Raw genomic sequence first — 24,961 nt, forward strand, 5'->3', positions numbered from 1 at the left:
CTGAAGGCATTGAATTTTCTTATCGGGTATAACGTTGACATTTTAATTTGACTTTTCATTTGATTCGGTAATTCTCATCTGGCTGGTTGAGAAACATAGCGCTGTAGTTTGGTTTTATAAAATACCTTGTTATCGCGAATTATCCACCGTATGTATTGCCAGGATATTCGGAATCAAAATTATTTTCATAGAATACAAATCTTATTCCATAACACGTGCAAATATAATGTACTTATCGAGTAGCTTCGCTAGTTTTTTTTTTTCTTTTGTTTTATTGAAAATCTTTTCGTTGATTCTCAATCTAACAGTCAAAAACGCGGCAAAAGTTCAGATCGTATCGATCGTCAAAGACGTTACCAACGTTTCGCCAACGATTCGATATTATTACGAAATGTTCGTTATATTTCTTCAGATCGTGAAAAAGTATCGTAGCAAAGAATAAAATTATAATTCAATTATTTATGAAACCAAAGGGATGATACTTTTAAAATATACAGGATGGTTGGTAACTGATGGTACAAGCGGAGAGGGGGTGATTCTACGCGAAAAAAGAAGTCGAAAATATAGAATAACAATTTTTCGTTCGAGGCTTTGTTTTCGAGAAAATCGACTTTGAATTTTCGCTCGGTACGCGTGCACTTCATCGCGTCTCGTTATAACGGATCTCACTGTAGATTGTTGTCTCGATTGACGTTATTTTTTTAATTTAAAAAATTTTTTAATTTTTATTCTATATTTTCGACTTCTTTTTTCGCGTAGAATCACCCCCTTTCCGCTTGTACCACCAGTTACCAACCACCCTGTATAGCCAAATTCGAATTCTCAAATGTTTGGCTCATATCGCTGTGATTTTCAGCTCGCCATATAGCGTTTGATAATTTTCATATTTTTCTTACACTTTCCCTGGATATACAAATAGAATCGATTATACAGCAAGAATGATAGACTTGATTTTACGGTAGATCAATGAATTCGATTGTTTCACGCGTGATTTGAGCGAACGATCCAAGACAAATCGTTCACCTTGACCGTGAATCGATGTTCCGTTTCAGGAACGGAAGTGCCGCGATTGACGCCAGCCAGAAAGTTGTCGTTCGCGTAAATCGAATCGATACCGTGTCGAGACGACCGGTTCGATCGGGATAAAACGAAACGAAGCGAACCAGCGTGTTCCTCTGGAGCGAATAGAGGAGGAATCGAGAGGGTACGCGAAGAATAGTCACGACTCCAAAGTAGGTGAGTATCCTGGAACTTATTTAAGAAACAAAGATTCTATAAACGGTTTACGAAAGCTGGAAAAATAAATTCTTGGAAGTTAAAGTCGTAATATCGAGAATGAAAGATAGCAATACGTTGGAGAAATTAAGAATCCAAATCAGTAAGTTGCACACTTCAAAGTTGGAGTTTCTCGAAATTTGGGAAATTTCAAGCTGAAAATTTTTATGTTGGTTAAATTAATAATTGCAGTTTCGTAGAAACTAGAAAAATTAAAAACTGGAATTTTTTCAAGTCGAACCAATTAACAGCTGGAATTTGTTATAATTAGAGAAATTAAAAAATGTGGTATCTAAAAGTTGGAATTTAAAAACATTGAAATTATTCACTTGAGACTTTTCAAAATTACGATTCAATTAGAATGTTCTCTCTCGATGGAAATAATATTTAATAATATACAGTAGACGATGTTCAAAGAGATCTTGAAAATTGGATCAATGAATCAGTGGATTAGTAGAGTTATGGGTTGGCGATATTTTATGAATGATATATTAAGGTTTTTTCAAGATGAAATATGAAATATGAAATAACGTAACACCGTATTGAATAAAGTAAACAGTAAATACTTAATGACCGACAATCTTTCAAACGTAATTTACGAATTCTACAAAGTCACGATCGATGCAATCAAGCTTGTAGTTGATTTTATCGCGTGTAGAGTACAATGCTCGCGGCGAGTCAGAATGTAGGTGGCCATTATGACGATGGTAATCAGAATTTCATGCAGGAAATCGTCGGTGAATGATGGCATGGTACTGCCGTTGTTTACAAACATTTTTTATTTTTTATTTTTTACACGCGATGTAATTAACGACGGTATAATTAACGCGCACTTTCGCGAGAAGCAAAACGCTTCCTTCCGATTGAACGATTTATTCTTTCGATCAATGCCACTCGCGTAACGCCATTTAACGCTTCTTTCGGACATTGACTAGCAGACAAAGAGTATTCTTTTCAATTACTATACTTTTGTTTCCTAATGATACTACCTGATATTTATTAATTAATTAAAGTTATCGAAGTAGTCGGTATTTTAGATATTTCGGTTTTTAGATACTTGAGTATTTTTTATTATTTTAATATTTTTTCTACAGACATCTGATGATCTATGAATGATCGTAAATGATGATAAAAAAGATCCATTATAGATAATAGAAATTCATATATCGCTACAGAATATTTGTTTGCGAAATCGATGCAACTGGAATTTATTCGAACAAAAATGTACGCGATTGATGTTTGCCAATTACTTCTATCATCCTTTATAATTAACTTTTGTAATTAATTTTTATATAATGCTCGTCTATTTTATATCAAGTTTGTATAATAACTTAAATTCACTCTCGTCGAATATATTCTTAAAAGAGATTCTTCCTCTTACTTGCGATACATTTTATACGAAGAGCATGTGGGAATACGAGTTGTTGAAAACGAGTTGGCACACGTTATCCCCAGGTTTCACGTGTTCGTCAATTATCACGAACGCGACGGCAGCAATTAGTACCGTTCCAAGGAGCCAGAGTTACTTTTTCCTTCTTCGGCTGTTGTTTCTGATTTCCTCGAAACTTTCGTTCTCTTCACGATCGATGACCTTCTTGCCCATCAACGTCACGTTCGTTTCGCCATCTTCTCATAAAACGATTTCCTCGTCTTATCATCGGCAAACTTGCCCAACACCGCATGAATCTTTCTCTTCCAATAAATTCCAATCTTATTTCATTTCGTTTCACTTGTTTTCACTAATAAGTGAACAGTTTCCTCCAAAAGAAAAAAAAATCCTATAATACCAATTTATGCAATTATATCAAACGCACGTTACTCTCGGTTTATCAATGGAGATCGGTTACAGTGTAAATGCCGATCGAATACATCAGGAAAGCTTGTTTCGTTCGATTCGCATGCATTCGTTCAACGTTATAAGCCGAAAGCTCGTTCACTACATTTTTATTTAAATTCTGTGCACGCTATACTTAGACGCGCATCTACATAATTCTAATTATTAAAAGAGCATGATCTAAAGTAAGATGTTCTAAAGACCGGATGCGTGTCCTGCTCAGATAGTCGAACGAGAATTTTCGTAGCCTGCGGCCTACGAGTTCAAGGTTCTAATTAGCATCGTTCTCGATCCATTTTTCAGCGGATCATCCTGGTTTGGTTTCCTGCGAGATCCAACGAGCACATGCAAAACAGCTACTTGGCGGGATCGGTTGGTCGTCGAGCGGCTCGCGTTAAAAAAGGTTTTCGATAGATAACGGTCCGCTCGTTGCGGAAGCGCTCCCGTTCAACGATCCGCGGACGTTGCTCTTAATTATTTATTACGCGTCGATGACGTAACCCTCGGGGAATCGTTACGGTGTCAGACACGGTGGAAATTTTATTAATTCGAATCGTCGCTTCATCGTGGAAATCTTTCTTCTTCTTTGCTAATGATTCTTTGTTTCTTATGTATTACATTTAGATACATGGGATTATCAGTCTTTTTCCTTCTAGTATTTGACCCTCGATTCGCATACTGGGTCGTTTTCCATCAGTGATTTTCATTAATTTTTCATTTTTCCCATACTTTTGTTTAAATTTGAACTTTGCTTGAAAAAATTAATTTAGCACGTAGATATCCATAAAAAGTACTCGGTATTCTACTCGGTAAAGTACTCGGCGATATTCTAAATACTTGAAAGTAAGTTCAAGAATTTTGGAGGATTTTTTAAAGACACAAAAACATAGAAAAAATAGATTTCGTGGACACGAAGGACGTTTTATGCAGGCGACACGACGTTGGCAAAAGCAAGGTTGCAGGCTTATGTGGTTAAGTATGGTGTTATATTTCTTTTTAATTGAAGTATTTAGTCCTAGTTCTAGTCTTTTTTTCAGATTTCTTTTTCCATTGAAAATGAGTGATCATAAGTAGTTTTCTTCTAACATTTAAGCACGCTATTTACCATGTTTTCGAAGATTAGATTCGTGTTTCAATTTTAATACTTTTAATGTATGTCGATCAGATTTTCCAAAGACAAGATTCAAGTCTTTTCAAGTTTATAGACAAATAAAGATTAAAATCCTACTTTGATTTAGAAATAAATTAAACAATAACACCTTGATGGTATTCTCTTAATTTTTGCCTGCTTCTAAACCGGATTTCGCAAATATTCCACGAATTGTGTTTCGAGGGCATGTTTTGCCACGTGCGTTTCTCGTATTCTGCTATTTTGAAACGTAAGCTTTCATCAACGTGTCGTCACGATAACGATTAACAGCCGCAGATGGATTAACGTTTCTCCGCGATTTCCTAGTAATTTCCCGCATCTTGGCGTCCTCGCTAATCGATCAGGACTTGTCATGAGAATCGTTCAATCTCGACTCATCGACGATGATTTACAACGCGAGACAGACTATTACGATCGTTCTATAATAATGTGAGATTTCAGTTGAAAGATTCATTGAACGATACAAAAGAGACGATCACGTCGAATCTCATTTTAAACAACTAATTGCCTATATACAATCGAAAATAATCTCTTCTAATATTAAACGCTTAACTTTTCAAAGAAATTCCCAGCACACTTAAAAATTACAATCGTCGTGCCGTAATCTTTTCTTGTCTAATCACGAAACACAGGCAATTACGTTAAAGTTTATTAATACTCGAATTCTTCCTGGATTTTCCACGATGATAATGAAAGCCTGTTCTCGAATAGTTGCCGACCATTGTTCCGCGGAGGCGGCATTAATTACTCGTGTTCCTCTTTTGCTTTCTTCTTTCCTCGTCGTCGTAGCGGTCACAGGCACGCGTCGAAATGGTCTGGCGACAGTGAGGTCGACAGGCGTCGTTTGGCAACAGATGGGAAAGGTATCTATGGCCGTAAGAAGTGCCGCTATGTCCCACATCGGCTGCCTACGATTCTGGCACGGTAACCACGTTCCCCTATTATATGTGCACACCTTCCGGCAGGTGGTTCCCGAGATTTGCTTCTCTTCCTTACAGGGATGCGTAGAGTTCGATTTATTCGAATATCGTATGCTTCCTGTACTATGTACTATGAAAAGCGAAAAGAAGATAGGACAATTCACATGTGCTGTATTTACGAAAGAATTGTCGTTCGGAAATGACGATTAGACTGCGGACTATTTCTGCAAAATTCCTATTTTTGCAAAATTCCTATTTTTGCAAAATTCCTATTTTTATAAACGCAAGTGAGGACGTGGAACTTTCACGCAAGTTTCATCTGTTCATTGTTGTTAGAAAATAGATGTATGTACATGTGTATTGTATACTAGCGAGGAATGAAAGAGAGGAAGACAAAAGGAAATCACCGTGAGACAAGCGCATCGCGTATGTGTCGAATGAATGAATGTGCAATAAAACAAATTCATTGCTGTTTGAGATGTACAAGAGAATAGAGCGCTGTTCGTTAATATTTCAAGTTATTACGTTATATATAAAATAGTTGTTCCGTTCTAATAAATTTTGTATTTGATAAAACATTAACAATTGTCACGACGAGTATTTTGTATTTTGGATATTTCATGTATTTTTACATTTTACGTGAATCTTCTTATCGTCCAACATTCGGTAAACGCATGAAAATCCGCGGTCTAACGATGATAATTAAACATCAGACGTACACGCTGATACGATCTTTTTATTCGAACAAGACGTCGAAATTAGTACAAAGTAGTGTAACACCAGCTGTATTTGTACCTAACGTTTTTCTCCTTTCTAATTTCCCTCGATACCTCTAAATCGCGTGCTCGACTTACCAGCTTTCCTCGTTAGGGATGGTAATTACAGTCATCTTGATCCTTTTTTATTATACGAGCACGTTGTTAAAGGTACTTAAATGTAACAGACCGATGCTTACGTATATTCAACGCCTATATTTTTGTTCCCGGATTTCGCGAGATATCCCAAAAGATATCTTCTAGCACGTACTTGAATCTTTTTTCACTCGTTCACACGATAATCCGTCTCGATCTTCTGGTTCCTTTTTTCAAATTTTGAAGTGAATTTTAGATCGCACAGCTGACCGGAGCAGAAGTATCACTATGAGTATATTACGAGCAATAAAATTTCCCATCAACGTATAACCATGAGCGGTGTAATTATTGGCTGATAAATTATCGTGCAAGAAAGTACAGTTTAAACAAATTTGCGACAGACCAAACGACGAAATTGTTCCCATCCAAAACTGTCTGCAAAAGTTCTTTCTATATCGACACGATCGAAGCCTTTTTGGTATTCTATTTTCTTTTTCTTTTCTACGCATACTGGGTGTTTTATTTATTTTGAACGTTATCTTCGAAAACGAAATATAGAAACAGATCTACTTCATCTACAATTTACGTTAGCGTTTTCTTCACGAAATCGTGCAACTATTGCACCCTCTTGCATCTGACATTCGACGACAAAAGGGAGTAATCTAGCGTCCCAATCCGATCTATCTGCACCGTTGAGTCGATGGCGCTAGCACCGGAAGTGGATGTCCGCCTTCTCCGCGTTGTCGCGTTCACGCGTTTCTCGTTTCGACCCAACGAATCCAAATAGACACTCGTTCGTCTACCAGAACCAGTTTCCCTAAGACCAATATCCCTATGTCGTCGATTACTGTCAACGTTATTTTCGCTTAAAGTGAAATTTCGTTGTAAATCTGAAGCTCGGCGTAGCGTAAATTTAACAGGGAAAATTAGTAGAGTGAATTTAATTGCCTGTTAAAATGTCCGAGCGAGTAATAAGTTAGCAGAGGAAATTGAAAATACCAGGGTCAGGATCTGCTGTAAAATCGTTTGGTAATAAATTCAAATGGAGAAACATTATATTTAGAAGTTAATTACACCTGTAAAAGTATTATTTAATGGTTATTTATTCGTGGAACAATTTCAAGCTAATTGTATTTGTAGAAAATGTGCTGGATAATGAAGTTGAAAGATCGACAATTACGTGGAAATGTTTTACGAGAGAATAAGATTGTATTTTGCAAGTTACATTTTAAAGAATTTTATTTTTATTCTTCCTCTTTTCTTCCAATATCTGTCATCTGATCGACACTGGTTAGTATTTTTCTTTTACATCGCTTTTGATGAATATAAATTGAAAGATTGATCCGCTGAGAAAATTTTGCATATCGCTATATGTACGCGACTGTTAGTATTTCTCTAACAAAATTTTGAGAAAGATCTTCGAAGCGCGGACGTTAACGGACAAAAAGCGAATATCGAGCATCTTGAGTGACATTTAGAACGCAACAGCATGTTATCCACGTGGCGAGTACTGTTGCCTTTCTTGCAGAATGTATCGCCATTAGGAAGCAAGTGGTGCTTGTAAAAACAGATCTTCTGCGTGTTCGACGATCACAATCGCGATCCCTTGGAACCGGTTTCACGGTCTCTGCTAGGATTACAAAGGTATGTCGAAGTACTATGATCCTTTTTTCTCGATTCTAGGTCGAGATCCATCGCGTGGCTGTAATTGGCACGATAAAAAGAAAAGGAAGAAACAAGAGAAAATAGAAGGTAAAACGTTTTAATCGTGTCAATTATTGTCACGATATAAGGCAATTTTGTTTTTGTTTATTGGAATTAGCTTGAAACACGTTGGAATTATATTGGATATGTCAGCAATTTGTATCGAAATTATCTTCGTACTCGACCTTCTTGCATAGCACTTCGCTAGCGAACTGTTACATCTGTTTTCGGAATAATATAAACTTGAGTTAGTTTCTCAGGTTAAAATACCATGGTATAACTGTTGCCCACGCATAATTAATGGATCACTTATTTCACATCTCGCGTTCCATATAATTCAAACTGTTTTCCGTGGGTTTGGTTCAGGGAAATGTACGGTATCCGACGTTCCTGCTTTCTGATACGATCAAACTCCACGCTGTTTGTTCGTTCGCCAGATGTTGTTTGAGAGAACGTGCAACCTAAATCACGATGTGCCATTTGATATTCGCGGTATGGAATATCGTAAACAGTACCTGAGAACGGTACCTTTCGGTACTAAGTCAGGAAACCTTGAAAAAAGGACGAAGATTACGAAAGGAAATTGAAAGAATTGATAAATATCATTTACGTAACAGATAAACGAGAGAAGCGCTGAATATTTGATTTTCACTGAATTAGATTTGTGATAGTAATGACACGACTTTGGTAGTTAGCCATGGCCTTCAAACGACCTTGGGAAGAAGCAAAGCGACCTTGATAATTGCTAACGACTCGTAAATGATTTTCATATCGCGATGTCGATGACGGTTTAAGAACTTGAAGCGACTTTGAATAGCGATGATTCGACTTTGAAAATTATTGATAATCTTCAAATGACTTCGAGCGTTAAGGGCAAGCGATCTCTTACGACCTCGTGGTCAGTGAGGAAAGTATATGCAATATATAAATTTGTTTTTTTATTAATTTTACACTTTTTTTAATAATCGTTCAGATTCTCATTCAACCTCAGCATACGCTGCATTATTACGTGTAAAGTACATGTAATATCGTGGTAATTGTTTTCAATTTTCAGTTCGGCCTAATATGAGATATATCGAGCTTATAATTCTCTGACGAAAATTTAAAAAATGCTACATAACGATTCACTTCCGTGATTGTACCGTTTAAAGCAATTTTTACGGTAATTAATTCTTTATCAAAGCGATCTTCCAAAGTGTTAAGGTGTTAGTACTTACAAAGAAATATCCTGTAGGATATAAATTAAAATGTAAGTCAGAATTATGCAGTCAGAAATAATAGGAAGGCAGAAATACTTGATTGATGCGACTTTCGGACGATAGAACAATCGATTTTTATTAAATCTCATTTCTTCGAACAGAGAATGAGAAAATTGTCAGTTTGATGAAATATTTAAGGGCTGCGTATCTTTTTGGCCGCTAAACTACATAAATTTTCGGCTGATGAGAAGGTACAGTCTCGCTTTCGTTTGTTTATTTTCTAATACATACGCGTGGCTCGATGCAACAAGTGCCAATGTAATATTTTTGCAAAAATCAGTTAAACTTTGTACTAAGTTTGTAAATAATTGGGTACTCTATATAAAAAACGACAATTTCAAATTCTATGTGGAAATTACTATAATGGCACTGTATATACGTCAACGTAAACATTTTTCATAAAATAAAGTTTCTGCAAAAAATAGCAAAGTCGACGTAAATAAAACAAATAGCACGTTCTTTAGTTCTCCCTCTTTGTATTAGAAGAGAAATTTGAAACAGCGGAAACTTGAACACGAACTTTTTAACATATCTCTAAATGCTAATATAATTTTTATTTATTTATTTATAAGCACCGACGTTGATATTTCCTGCATCAAGCCACAGATATAATAATTCGTGACAGGAAAAGAGTATCTTTCAGTAATAAACATTCCGTTCGGATATTTGAATATTCGGATAACGAAGGCTCTACCCTAATACAGATCGTTTTTCTTCTAAACGAACGTTTCCATTTTTTATTTCTTCCTTCATAGTTATCGTCGTAAACCGCCAAATAGCCAACGAAATTGCGTAAATTGCGCAAATTGTATAAATTGGAAATTATTCGTGCAATCAAGTATCGCAGAAGCTTTCCTTCCTCAACTAGGTTCAGCAATAAAAGTTTAGGCGAAGTTCGTTCGTCGAATCGATGTTTTATTCATCGTCTGGATCACATTAAGCCATGTTTCGTAGGAAACAGTCGTAGAGATCTCGAAAGTCGGCGAAATTTTCCAGTCGAACTTCCTGTACGTTTTACAGAACCCTAATAATCTTTTATTCTCAAGCCATTTAACTAAATTATCCAAACAGTATCAATTCGATCTCCCTGGCGCGTTACAGTTTCCCGGTCGATTTCCTGCAACGAAAGCAGAAAAACAGATTTGATCCTAATAGCGACTGAACGTAACGCAGCTATGCAACTCACTCGCAAAGATTTAACGCGTCGAGTATAATAAAGCTCGCTATTACGGAACAACGAATCAACCTTTTTCTTAACTAATTGCGCGTAATTTGTTAAGTGTCAGGGTTTCCCATACAACTTTTTATCGTCGCGTGGCAGCGAAACATGCGATCGCGGTACAATGTGAACACGCTTTACTTTAATTTAGAACGCAAGTATTTCTCTCCAACGCTGTTACAACTACTCTCTCGTCATTAGGTGGTATTGACAAAATCCGCAAATCGCTTAGTTGCCAACCCAATAGAACACCAGAGCATAGTTGTAACAGCGTTGGAGAGAAGTACTTGCGTTCTAAATTAAAGCAAAGCCAATACCACCTAATGAAAAACTCTGCAAATCATTTAGTTGCCAACCCAATAGAACTCCTGTTAAGTCTTTAACAAAAGAGAAATCTTAGTAGTCCATCTTCGTTAAAAAATATTTCTATCTTTCGTACTTGCTATACGCATCCCCTGTAATTTTCTGCCTACGAATTTCTCGTAAACGCGACAAATTTCGCAACATCACCGACATATCTCGCATATCGTGTGCAGTTACGTCATACGCGTAACCCCAATCGAGCGTGGTGGTTCCGATGCGCGCGTCCTTCCCCGTTTTCGTTGGCTCGTCTCGACGAATCATCCAGGAGATTCACCCAATTCCCGAGGTGATCGGCCAAGGTAGTCACGAACACGCTTTAGCATACACGTCGCGCCGCGCAGCGAAGGTTATTCAACCCGAGCAGATCTCGTTCGTAGGCAACGCGGAGTAACGGGTTCCCGATGACTCGTGCATGAGGCGCCTCTCCACCTTGCCGGATTACCCGGTGGTCAGGCTGCGTGCACGCCGGGCCCACCGCTTCTCCAACCTTCGAGTCGTAGATTCAGTCAGCCGTGCACCATTGTCGAAACATCGTCCTGCTGCACGACAGTCGCGATTCCTCACCGCGTCTACTCCTCCGCCAATGATCCTAGTTTCGTCCCGCGATCGCTAGCTTTGTCTCATCTTCGTAGAACGTTCGAGTTTCAAGTCGGTTCGAACAGTGTTTCTCCGTTTGTTTTTCAGTTTGACGAGTAGTTTGCCTTCTGTAGTGTTGCGTTTTGATATTTTCTTTGGTGTAGCTTTCTGCTTTCCTTCGTATCTCGTTATTGCGCGTGTTTGGTGATTAAATGCGGTTTCCAGGAGGATTCTGAGATTCAGGTAAGAGAAATTTCAAGGTTTCAGACGACTTGGTCTTTGATTTCAATCCGCGAGAGTCAAAGGAGCGCGCGCTTCGTGCGTTTCGCTGCGGATTCACTCGTCGATTTATGTTTATTCAAGTTCGACAGGTTTCCGTCTACGGTGGTTCGTACCGGAACTGGTTTCACGCCATAAAGCGAGCAATTTAGATTTTGTAATGGCGAAACTTGAGTACGAACTATTTTACAAGATGATCGTGTTCGCGTAATTAACTCGTTTTTCTCTCGAGACGATTTTAAGCGCCATGGTGGAAGAAGGAAGAATTTCCTTCAACGAGAAGAAGCTTTCAAAGCAGTTTCCAGATAACAAAGCTAAGATGAAAGAGAAACGTAAGAAATATTCTCTTAACGATCGACTCTCTCGAGATTTAAACTGACCAGCCTGTGATCGATCTTCCACTTTCTAGAAGTCTATCAATGTTAATCTCAGAATACGTAAATGGTATTCAATTTTTCGCAAATCGAACGATTAATCTCCATACAGTTGTCGGTTTAATTTCCCTATTGCTCGGTTATCACAAAACGCTAGACGAGCTATGGAAAAATTATCGGCGCAAGGACATATTCGTCTCCATTAGCCTCGTTAGGATTTTAATCCCATTGTCCGATTTCCATCGTTCTACGTTCGTTGTACAAAGCTACAAGCTAACAAAATCATTGCCAAACGTGGCAGAACATTCAGGAATCCGTCGACCTGGAAACGCGACGACGGCCACGGTCCATTCGGAGGAAATACCGTGACGATGCATCGCTGAAACGACATTCGCGATTCGCGACACACGTATCAAAAGTATTTCGACTTAACGGTACGTTCGTTGTAATCGAGCTACGAACACTCTCCGACGATTTGTAGTGGCCTCTGACACGCTTGCCGGCCTACACCGTTGGCCATAAATATATCAGGACACCTAGTGATTACGTTCAATGGAACACCGAAACGAATTTTACTTCGCCTTAGAATACTTTTCCTTGTAAATAGACCGCGTGTTTTTATTCATTCGTAGGAAATTCGAATATACAAAAGTGGGCAGAATGCGTGCGATATAAAATATCGAAAGTACCGGTTATAGTATTTAGTAAAACAATTTTCTACCTGGCTTTCATTTACCTAATTACCTCCATAAAAACATGAATTTGCATAAATAATCGTAGTATATTTATTTTATAGGATACGTATGGTAGCGGACGAAAGAAAGCTTCACGGCTACGCGGTACCAAATGTACGAAGACTATAATCTTACGAAACGCATTTATATTTGTCAAGAGCAACGAACGAACGTGAAATATACTCCAAAGTAGATTATCGTTACCAACGTAGCAGAAAATCGTCAGTACGAGCGTTATTGACGCTTATAGAGCACCATACTTTTACGCTCTCTTTCGTCCGCCACTGTACAATGCGAATCAAATAACAGATTTATAACAAAATAACTGGAAAGTAAAAAAGTAGTCGATTTGTACGGAATGTCTGTCAATGTTCTGACGCTTATGGTCAGGTGTGTACGTCGGAGGATGCACAATGTGCTCACACCGACACATTCAAATGGGGGGGGGGGGGACTAAGAAGACTGATAGTCCAGGTACCGTTACCGGACACCAATATCAACGAAAAAGATGCAACGGTACAAAATAAAAGAAAAAACACGATACTTTTACGGCGTTCGAAGAGAAACCACCGGGGAGCTTGGAACGCGCTCAATGTTGGGCACCGATTGAAAGGAGAATGTGGATGTTGGTCAGCCTCGGTGTGCACGACGAACGCTTGGGTTTAATTGAGATGGAATTTCGGCTGGTAGGATTAGGCTGAACCGGTTATAGTATTCGCTGAGGTTTAATTAGGATACGGGATTTGGATGGATTTTGGCGTTTCTTAAGTAACTGTTGTAGTATTCGATTGGATGGAACTAGAATTTCTAGAGTTTAAGTTCTCAATTGCTTGTATTGGTTGGCAACTAAGTGATTGCGGATTTTGTCATTAGGTGGTATTGACAAAATCCGCAATCACTTAGTTGCCAACCCAATGATATTTCCAAGATGAAGTTGGTATTTTTAAACATCTCCAGTGTCTGTTTTAAATGTTCATCTTTAATTTTTAAGCCTTTGGAGTATCTGTTAGGTTGTATAAAATTGACGAAGAAATTGTACAAAAAAGAGAATTAATTCAAAAAAGGAAGAAAGCAATGAGAAAGAAAAGTAAAAAGAAAGAGAACGTCTTTCCAAAAAGGATTATTCACATTTTATCGCAAGGTTTCGATTTGCATAAAATAAAGGCATAAAATAAAATTGAGTATTAAACGGTGTGTTCCTTGGCGTCTGTGCCGCGAAACGACCGCAAAACTCCTCATTTCCATGCGATCGGCATCGCGGAGCGAACGACCAAGACGTGGCTATCGAATACGAACGATCACCTCGATCGAGACCTTCGTACGCAAATCGACGATCAAACATTCCCGACGTGTTCCACTCGAAAACGATCGAACCACCTGTTTCGATCGTCATTGCGTCATTGCTCTGTAATTTATCGTAACGTACATTCATTTTCGGATACGTTTCGTTAAGTGATCGTTCCACTGATTCATCTTACGAAGTTGGCTCACCTTCGATAAGGTCGAGGTTAATTTCTGGAGGAAGAAGCGCACGTGCTTCCTGGTAAAGCTACTAAAATTATTCCGTTCGTGATAAACTCTGAATAAAAATCGAGTGGATTATTGGGTCGAGGATAAACGTGGTCCTTAATTCTTTTCTTTATTATTCCTTTTTAATGCTTCGTTTTCGTAAGCAGAATCTTTTTTCTAAGATATTAGGTTGTCCGAAAAGTTTCTTTCGTTTTATAAGATGATAACAGATGAACAGCAATTTCTGTTTTATATTATTTTATCGAATTAGGTACGATCCATTTCGTTATATTTCTATTATTATATTCGTGCACAATTCAATAAACTAATATGAAACAAGAAACATTGTGCGTCTATTATTTTCTTATAAAACGAAAGAAACTTTTCGGACAACATAATATAATAATCGACGATTAAAGAAAAGTATAAGCGAGAGAATGTTCAATCGCAGAAAGTCGTAGGCAAAGCTAAATTCCAATAGGAAATTTATATCTTCGAAATTTTAAACACTAGAACATTGATTCGCTAAACGTCAAAGCAGAAATTGCAACTATATTTCTAAATATTAACGTTAAACATTGCAATGTTTAACATTGAGATTACTTGCGTTTATAAATGTTTCAAAATTTGTAATATAATTTTTTGGATCGTACAACTAAGAATTACAAAATCCATGGTTAACATCACTCAGGCAGGAAGATATAAATACGGACGAGTTTTACGGATGAAAAATCATTAAATGTACCGTAGACATTACGCAGACAAAAAGATACAAATACGTGGGTAGATGAAACCACTATTTCTCGTTTTGTTTCAGTGCAAAAATGCGGATGAAGCTGTTAAAGATCGTGGTGGTCCTGTTGCTGTCAGGATCGGGCAATGCCAGGCCGCAGAAAACCGGTAAGAATCAACGTTTCTCATGAACATCGTTACGATTATCGATAAAACGTGGATCGTTCGAGGGAAAAATATTTATTTCATAGAGGAAACGTTAAATATTTTCGCGTGAAATAGTCAAAAGGAAAGGGATATTCCGCGAACACTAGACGTTCTGATTGTCGGTTATTCGTCGCAAACAGGCTATGTACTTATTTGATTGCAAATCCTCTAAGGGAAACGTTGCTAGTTTCCATGAAACTTTCCATTTAACAAGGCGAAGTTTAAAGTCTTTAATCAAGCGACGCGCTATACAATTATCGGGGATGACTGTCTTTCGTGTCTATTAAAATGTTGAAATTATTACGATAGCATGGATACGACGATGGTTTTATCTTTTTCCTAACAAGATTTCCTTTCGAGGCTTCCTTATAATGGAAAAACGTGGGGGCGGATTTTGCTCCATCGTTTTCTGTATTTTGTAATCGTAGCTGCTATTAATTACATCATCCTGAAAATATACGTACATGTAGAAGATAATGCATAGGTATAGCTATACCAATAGCCTAAATTTTCAACTTGAAATCGTTAACTTTTAGGTAGAAAATATTCAATTATTAAAAACAGATGATATCGTCGAATTACGAATTTTTGTTTGTTAAACTCTCTGCCAGCTCTCAATTTCCACAGGTAACTCTCAACGTTTTCAACATATATTTTATTCTACGTATACTCCTTTATATTTCCCTGTTGTTCTTTCGTTCGCGAAAAGGAAAAGCTTCGTTTTATCGCGAAATGGAAATTTCTCGTAAAGCTTTGTATCTACCGAAGCTACTGTGTCCAGTAAATTCGTGTTTCACCATATCGATCGTATCGACCACGTTCCGTGTCAGAGGAAAGCGCGGCGTGTAGCACGTGATTACGCGAACCAGTCTGCACGCAGATTACACGTTCACCAGGAAATGTAATTCCCGGAGTCGCAACAGAAATTTTCTATCCGAACGATCGTCCATCGATTCCTCCTTGTTTGTTACAAAATTTTATTTCGTAACACAAAAGTTTCTTTCTTCTTTTTATCCCTCTAACTAGGTTTTTATTTCGCTGGCCAATTATGTCTGTTGTAATCTTCCAATCAATAATCTGTTGTTTTCTAAGAATTCATAACAACCGTTGTTACGACACAACTATTCTGTGGGATAACGCGCGTACAATGTGTTTCGATCGGATTTTATCTACAGGGCGAATATCGTGGGAAACTTGAGAAACCCAAGTGAATTTAATTAACATTATAATGTAAATGTAATTTTCCTATCATATCGTTGTATATACTTGTTACTTCATAATTTTCGAAATGTTATATTTTTATATTAATACTTAATTAGAGAATAATTAATTAATTAGAGATTAATAGAAATCTCTCTTTCTCTCTTTCATTCGAGAACTAATTAAACGATATAAAATATACAGGGTGGTTGGTAATTGGTGGTACAAGCGGAAAGGGGGTGATTCTACGCGAAAAAAGAAGTCGAAAATATAGAATAAAAATTTTTCGTTCGAGGCTTTGTTTTCGAGAAAATCGACTTTGAATTTTCGCTCGGTACACGTGCACTTTATCACGTCTCGTTAGAACGGATCTCACTGTAGATTTAAAAAAGAATTAAAAAAAAAAATTTTTATTCTATATTTTCGACTATTTTCTTCGCGTAGAATCACCCCTTTCCGCTTGTATCACCAGTTACCAACCACCCTGTATATAACGTAATTATATTATTCGCATAAAAATATAATATAATATAATTTTTCCCCATGATATCCCTGAATAATTCTCATTTCCTGCTTCCACAAATATTATATCTTTATCTTTCTATATTTTCGAATAATGCGTACAAAGTAAAAGTTTATTTCAGAAATGAATTAACTTTGAATTAATTTTCAGAAGGATCGATTCAAGTTCAGCCATCGAGGCCAAATCCTGAGCAATGGAGAGGCTCCGGCGTGCCGCACACCGTTCGAGAAGATAGCAGGTACAGGTGGAATTCCGGAAGTAGTACTATTCCGTACATTAACTTACATTATCGCGATAATGTTAATCCCTCTATCGAGTCTAACGTCGAGGTAAGTGTCGATAAAACGAGACAACCGGAATCAACGCGCTTTCTTCGGTCGAACTCGAACAATTTCTGGAATCCCTCGAAGTTTCAACCAAGAAACTCAGGAAAGATAATCGACAAACAAAGTACGAGCATGTTGCATGAACGATCAATTAAAAACGACCATCTAACCAGGTTTAGAAACACGTCTCGTCGTCAACCTATAGTGCCAAAGAATCATAGCACTGCTTCAGGTGATTCTACTAAAGAATCAGCCAATTGCTTCTCAAAAACAGATCAGAGACTTAATGTAGGTTATAGACGCGTACCACTTCCAAATTCGAGAATTTCGAACGTGAAGATAGCCACTAGACGAAATTCCACGAAAAATGGCCCTACGCGAGATTTCACGCTCGATAGTCCGCGGAGAAAGACGAATGATATGTTGATGAATAATTCAGGATCCAATGTCGTAACCTTGAGCCAGAATTCGGAATTCTCGGGTCAGGAGGAAGTGTTTTCGCTCACGCTGGACAAAAAGGTCGAGTCCACGACTGCGTTCGATCACGTCGCGGCCATCAAGAAGATCACAAGCATGTTGACTCGCAATCAGACTACCTCTAAATTACCTTTAGAAAACAAAAACGGCTTAGATGTTGGTATTCCGTCGACTCTTTCTTTGCACAGCCATTCCAATCGTTATTGGGGCTCCAAGCACTCCAACAGAACAAAAATTCGTCGTCCTCAAGGTCATTCCTCTAATTCGAACAAAAAGAATCAGAATAGGCTTCATTTAAATAAGATGCACGTCAAAAGGAACAATTCTTCTATTTTTAACACGAGCTTGAAGAATTGGCCCAATAGTGCCATTCAAAACGACGAAGATTTTCATAATTACGATCAATATACCACGATAGAAGAGGATGTGAAGCCAGAAGAGGTGGTTGAGAAACCATTTCCATTGAGAAATTCCACTTTCAATTATCACATACCTGTTTCGAATCCCAATTTTCAAGAAATAGTTCACTGGTTGAAAATCCCGGCTTTTATGACGAATGGTAGCCATATAATAGAGAGTGATCAACTCAATAGTCCAATTAGCCTCGCTTTTGATCCAGTTTATCAAAATCTGGAACCGAATAGGCCTTCTAAGCCGAATATCGTTCCACAGCTCAAGCCTGGCTTCATTTATCCTCTTCGTCCTCCGAGTTATACCGCGGAGAAGGTGCCAATTTGGCCACCGAGTGGTCCATCGAGGAACAAGACTCAGAATCCTTTCGTTCACAATCCACAGACTCAGGTTTCTCAAAACACAGTTGTTCAATTAATAAATACAGACTCGAGCAGGCCAAATAGGACGACGCTTGGGACCAAAGCGCCTCCAGGATTTATCAGGCCAATTGCGTCTGGTCCTTCAAGCCCTTCGTCCTCTTTGACCTCTTCAGGATCTGGTACGTATCCCCCTTCTACCTCTTTAGCTTCTTCAGGATCTCAATCGCACTCTCCTTCGTCGATTCTCTCGCAATTGTATCCTTCCACCGCAACAACTTCGAAGCCAGGCCCAAACGTTCACATAGGCTTTACCTCTTACGAGGACAACGATAAAGTACCTGATCAGAAACCTCAGACTCCGGTGGTAACCTATGACCAGAGTTGTCCTACGATTCTAATAAACACCTACACGAGAATCAATAACACTATTCAAAGCAAAGAAGGCTGCACAGACTTGAACATCATCATCAATTCCCAAGTGTTCAACACCAACGCCTTCAAGTCTACACCTCCCCCTCTGCCTGACCAATCCAATCCTGAAAATTATCAGGTTTATGGAGACTCAGACAAATATGGTAGCCAAATAGGTTCAGATACCAATTATCAAGCAATACCTATCTACCAACCCAGTTCTCCAGGATCTCAGTGGCCTCAGAACAGTCACTACGACTCCTCAAAGTACCCACAGAACCAGAATCTTCAGCAAAACGACGTTTCCAACGTGGAGGTGATTCAGGATACTCAGATCAGTATTTCGAGTCCAGCTGAAGTTTCTCCTCCAGTCGAGTCTTCCTTAGAAGCAGTGGAAGAAACTGGTCCGTTGAACGACAGTACAGATTCTTCAGCACAAGTTGGCTCAGACGTTGGTCAAGCAAACGATTCTCCAGGTGTGAATTCATTAGTTCGACCAGCTGTGATATCAGCTGCGTCAAATCCTGGCTCCTCAGGATCTACTAATATCTCTCCGGCGGGTCTAGGCACAGGATCATCTTCTATTCCAAGTCGTCCAAGTCATGACGATGACGACGACGACTTTGACTTGTCCCCGAGTGGTATCATGGATTCCATAGCTTCGGTGTTCACTTATTTCACGTTTGTCAATCCTTTGCATTATGGGTTCTTCAGCTTGGCAGCTGCTCCTTTCACCGCTCTCGCAGCTGGAATGCTTGGTATCGTTACTTTTATCTATCCTTGGCTGTTCCCTGCTTCGTTTAACTTTGGCAGGGCTAACAATAATAATGGCGATAGCCTTTGGTATAATATTGAAGAAGTGGTGATCCAGTCTTTGGAAAAGTATGGAAGGATGAACGAGTGGAAGAGTAAAAGGAAGAAGAGGAAGAGATGAAACATTGGGGAGTTTCAGATTCAGGTTCTCCTGATAATTTTTCATCATGTGAAGATTTAAGTTTGGGTTTTTTGAAAAACTGGGTTTAGAAACTCGTGCGTTGATATACAGGGTAAGTTAGGATAGTTCCCGAAGAAACGAAGGGTGTCACTGTTAGAACCAGGTGGATGTTAGGAACATATGGCGTATATAGGATGATTCAATGGTGGAGTTTAAATAGATCATATGGTGGTCATAATTGCAAGTTACCAATGCTAATAAATTCTCCTGCAAATACAAATAGAATAACAAAATCTATATTCTATACGTTAGTTTTACAAATTACAAATTAGAATAACAAAATTGGGCAATAGAAATCTATAACCTACAGCTTTTCATTTTCTGATTCACTAGTATAATTAGGTAACGAATTTTTACGCATCCGTAGAAAATTTCAAGGCACAAAATATAGTTTATAAAACAAATTTCTGCTTAGATCCCATTTTTAGTAGGATTTATGAAAATATAAATTTTCAGAAATACAAGTGGTCTGTATATAAGGAAACGAAGAAAATACAATTATTGGATCAGCCTGTATATTGCATAATTATTAAAAAGTTTTCTTATACTAGAAAGTTTTAGAAGCTCTAATATTTAATATCTTTAATACTAATATTTTTAAAAATAACTCTTAGATTTTATTTATTTAATTTATGAATCGTTTGAAGGGCAAAGGACATAGAATGGTGTCTAGAGAATAGAAAATTAACCTCGTCAACAGTAGCTTTATTTAATTATGTTAATAAGTAAGTATACAGAGTACGAAGAGATTTCCTAGCAATAGAAACATACACACACAGAACAGTATTACAGATGTACTTATGCTATACCTTTAATGATAATGATTTACTTTTACATTACTTCGAATTACGTACTTTTCTTTAGAGTATCTAGGGCATTGCTAGTATTTGTGCCAGTGAATTGTAATTGAAATAAAACCATTGGAACGAACAAATTATGCGTTTCTTTCTTTCAATACAACCAATAATTTATCACATTTCATATGTCTTTCTTATCAGCAGAATATAGTTATCTTCATATACCTAAGAAATAGCCTTATCAAATTCCAATCCTATATCCCAAAGATCATTTGCCATTACAATCATTCCAAAGAGATTATTGAAAATCACTGTATCATAAAATCCTTGAAAATTGTTAAAATAATAGAATCTATTTTAACATAAAGATTAACAAAACAATCCTTTTCCTGAAATATTTTACAGACTTATAGAAAGGTAAGGAACAAGCATCCATTGATAACTCTGCTAACTAAATTATTGCTATTTAATGTAATTTAAAGATATCTCAATTGCCATTTAAACTGCCAATCTAGTTTACCACAAATTTGAAGCTTTAATTTTCCGAAAATCGACGTAATCTTTCAATCTTCTTTCAGTATCCATTCGAACGACACGCAACGTCACCTGAAAGACATGCACCACATCGACCAGTCCTTAAGAACGGTGGCCACTCAATTACTAAACGTGACCAATCCCGAAGAACCACCAAAGATCCTCGACAACGTGATCAAGAGGCCCATTGCGAGTCAAAAACCAATCGAAAGAAACGAAGCCACTCCGATCAAAGAGATATACGTGAACAATGGTCCACCTGCTAATATTGGATTTGGCAGACCGATCAATTCCAAGTTCAACTACTTCGAGACGAGTCATCCAGGTCAAGCAATGGCCATCACCGAAGAAGAACTCGAAAAAGAATTAAGTTCAACGCGTCTGATGACTGCTTATAAGAATCATGCAACGACCACTGGTGGAATTTCCACATGGATCCTTCTAAATCCACCGTCGACAACGACGAAGACGACAGAGATAGAAAAGAAGACGAAACAGCCGTTTCAAATGGAAGTGAAAATGACTGTGAAACCAACGACTTTGATGGAGAGAGTGGAAACCACTGAAAGAGTGACAGAGAAAGTTACCATGCCCGTATCCACGACATTAGTCATGGATCAGTCTTCTACTACAAAGAAATCTGTCTCAGTCGACACGAAGAAGAGCACCGAATCGAAACCAGAGAAAATTCAAACCACAGAGAAGGTAGAGTCCATGCAGAGTACCACTTTGAAGGTTCCACAGACTACTGCGAATAATTTGGAGAATAAGGAGGCTGTTGTTAGTACCACGAAGAAGATACAGATTTTAAGAACGACACCTAAGCCTAAGATAGCTACCACGAAGACTACCGTATTATCTAAACCTTCTGGTTCGAAGCCTTCTAGACCCAGTCAACAGAATAGGCCTAAGCCTCCTATGAGAAGAACTACTACCGTTAAGCCGGATTCTGCGAAAAATGAGACTGTTTCTACTGGCAAGATAGAGAAGGTTACTTTCAGACCGGTTCAAATGATCACCATTCCAAAGAACAAGGTAGAAAGCACCGAGAAGCCTATGTTCGTGACCAAGATCAAAGCGTCTATCGCGATGGACACTCAGAAGACTAGCACGCAGTCTTCCGCTTCTTCCACGGCCACCAGTTTAGAAGTAACTACGACTTCTAAACCGACTACGATCGAGAATAATCTAGTGGAGGTGTCTGTGAAGCCGAAACCAGTTGGCACAAAGGTGAACAACGTATTGAAAGTCCAATTGAAGAAGCCTCTAGACGAGACGACAAAGATCGAAGTAGAACCCATTAAGGTGAATGCTCCCGTGTTGAAGATCGAGAAAGTGGAAAAGAACGAGGTTAAGAAAGAAGAAGAGAAGGAAACAGAGAATCTGGACAATACCAGGATAGATTTAATGAAGTTTGATTTTAATCCTGAACTGACCAAGATCAACGTAAACACAGAAGTTTCTCCGACTTCAACGAGCACCACGCAATCGACGACGTCCACTTCGACAACTAAAAGACCTAGGAACAATGCTAAGAGGAAGAAGAATAAAGTCAGAAGGCGAAAGCCAACTACATCCACCACTACAACCACTGTTTCTTCGGTGATACCTAGTACGACAGAGAAAGATTTAATAGAGGAACCAATCGCTGAAAATGGTATACAGGAGTCGAAGATAGTACCTGAGACCAAGGTGGCTGGTAATTGGACGAAGACAAAGAAGAAGCCAGCTTCGACTCCCATTAGTATGCAGATTTACAACTTCCTGAGTCGAGAGGTGATGCCTAGTTTTGGAGTGATGTCTTTGGTGGGATTGGGACTTGGCCTGGCTTCTTACTTCTTGTATCCGCTCGGAGGAACCGTCACTAGAAGAAACTACGACGTTGAACCTAAATATAAGTATAATTTCGACGAATACGGTGGAAACTATGGTCAAAGGGAAGAGGAGGTCTTGTCTAAAGTTCTTCAGGGTATGACAATTGACGAGAACAAGTATCCTGGCTCGAAGGACTATGACAATAATTACTATAGGTACCAACATTATGACGGAGGTTACGACGCTCAGCCAATCAAGAAAAGCGATCAAAGGTACCCTCCTTCATCTGCAATATATCGTCCAGAGAACACAGCGTCTGTACATAAATATAAGAACACTGATTATCGTTATTCGGATAGTACAAGCACTCCAAATTACTATGACAGGCCCAAACATCGCGAGTACGTTGTTGGATCTGCCGCCCCTGGCACAGCCAACCGACAATTCGTTGTTGGAAGCATTCCCAAAGAGTACCCACCTTACGAAGAGAAGATTCCTTCTTTATCGACCCCAGGAAAGCTGGCTAACAGTTACGAGCCTACAGAAAGTGGGCAGATACAGTTCGACCACGATGTAAACCAGAACTTCAATTTTCCTGTGGGGTCTGCTCAAAACTATGGTCAAGTACAGACAGCTAGACCAGATGACACTTACGAGGAAGTTGAGATCACACCTACCGCGGTTGCTGTGGAGCATGGACCTAGGTCTCTGAAGCTTAAACGGTCTCTCCTGGACTTGACAAAGATATCTCCAACGGAGACACGTCGTTCTAGAAGGAGAAGGGACTCCGTAATTCAAGTTATACCATCGAAACGACAATTGGAAGAGGAAGGGAAGGAGCAAGATTTGAGCAACGAAATCCTTAATATCATTGACTCAGCTATACCCGAGGAAGACTATACTCAGAAGAAAAAGAACAAGAACAAGGAAATGGAAGGGTTTGCGAATAAAAGAAGAAAAGAGAAAGAGGACGAAAGGAATCGACTGAAGGAATCCACTACGAACAGTCAGATTTTAAAAACGAGCACAGCCGCTCCTGTGGACACTTCTACGGTTTCCACAGCAGCGAAGGAGACTACCGAGTCTCCTACTTTTTCTCCGAGTTCCACGGAAAGCGATTCTGAAAGTAACACGACGAATAATCCGAAATCGACCGAAAGCACCAGCGAGTGGATCGATCTGACCACGGCGAAGCCAACCGAGCAGAACGGTTTCAATCTCTTCAGTTTCGTGAAGAAGATCGCCGAGATCAAGTTCAGGCTCGGTCTGACGCTCCTTAAACACGCCAGCGAGGGTTTTGCCAGATATCTTGGCCACGTGCAGAAGAGGATCAACGGAGAGGAGTGAATAGGCTCCTTTCAGGAAGCTGAATACAATGGACTCGAGTGACGACCGCGATTTATACTGTCACTAGGTCAGCACGTACCTTATTCTTCGAGCACGCCAGGACATCGTCTTGAAAACGGAAATCCCTCGTATCTTAATATCTGTTCGAGAATTTCGAGAGGGTGGAGACGATTTTCGGACGTTTTATGGTTGGAAAGCTCTTTCCACGAGGGTGACTTTCTGTAGAATCTGAAATACCTTCGTCGTTTGTTTTCCTTTTTTCTTTCTTGTTGGATATTCAGCGTTTTTTTTTTTTAGGGAAGAAATGTTTGTTTCTGGAGGAAGAAGGTGATTTTTTGAGAGCAAGGTATCGTTAAATTTTTACAATATTGAGATAGAAGGATTGTAAGATTGGGGAAGAATTAGCATTTGACTGGAATTATGTATATTTTATATTTTTGCGTAAGAGATTGGTATCTCTTGTTTTATCCTTTAACATTTTTATAATATAAATGTTTTATATTATAATTTGATATTTTATATTATATTAATATTACATGTTCTAAGAAGGGCGTTTCTTTTTGTTTGGAAATGAACATTTCTTCTTTGCTACGAAAATGATGAAGTTATTTTAGCTCGTAGAACCAGACAGCTCACCCTCTGTTAGTATAATACTCTGACGATGAAGAGAACTGCTCTTTCTATATGTTTCAAATAATTCTTATTGCTTAGAATCATAATTTTTGCAAACTTTCTTAGAAATGTTGCTTCATCCATTTATTAATCTATAGTTTCATTA

General features: G+C 38.5%; 2 protein-coding genes across 2 annotated transcripts; both read left to right on the top strand.

Moving 5' to 3' along the window:
• Nucleotides 1–1,069: 1,069 nt before the first annotated feature.
• On the top strand, nucleotides 1,070–24,726 carry LOC138183174 (enolase-phosphatase E1). Its single transcript, XM_069119785.1, has 4 exons — nucleotides 1,070–1,236; nucleotides 14,865–14,947; nucleotides 16,860–16,947; nucleotides 21,066–24,726. The coding sequence occupies exons 2-4, from the start codon at nucleotides 14,872–14,874 to the stop codon at nucleotides 24,181–24,183; spliced, it is 3,282 nt and encodes a 1,093-aa protein (XP_068975886.1). The 5' UTR covers nucleotides 1,070–1,236; nucleotides 14,865–14,871; the 3' UTR covers nucleotides 24,184–24,726.
• Nucleotides 17,168–19,630, top strand: LOC138183213 (uncharacterized). The gene has a single exon (XM_069119885.1). It carries the CDS (start codon nucleotides 17,168–17,170, stop codon nucleotides 19,628–19,630), a length of 2,463 nt encoding a protein of 820 aa, XP_068975986.1.
• Nucleotides 24,727–24,961: the final 235 nt, after the last annotated feature.

This window comes from Bombus flavifrons, chromosome 9, assembly GCF_040668555.2.
Source record: "Bombus flavifrons isolate JBK064 chromosome 9, iyBomFlav1_principal, whole genome shotgun sequence".
NCBI lineage: Eukaryota > Metazoa > Arthropoda > Insecta > Hymenoptera > Apidae > Bombus > Bombus flavifrons.

Excerpts from the sequence above, each read along its gene's own strand:
- LOC138183174 (XM_069119785.1), top strand. The coding sequence starts at position 14,872 with ATGCGGATGAAGCTGTTAAAGATCGTGGTGGTCCTGTTGCTGTCAGGA. Across the intron at positions 14,948-16,859 it reads TGCCAGGCCGCAGAAAACCG|AAGGATCGATTCAAGTTCAG; the intron begins GTAAGAATCAAC and ends ATTAATTTTCAG. Across the intron at positions 16,948-21,065 it reads ACCGTTCGAGAAGATAGCAG|TATCCATTCGAACGACACGC; the intron begins GTACAGGTGGAA and ends ATCTTCTTTCAG.
- LOC138183213 (XM_069119885.1), top strand. The coding sequence starts at position 17,168 with ATGTTGCATGAACGATCAATTAAAAACGACCATCTAACCAGGTTTAGA.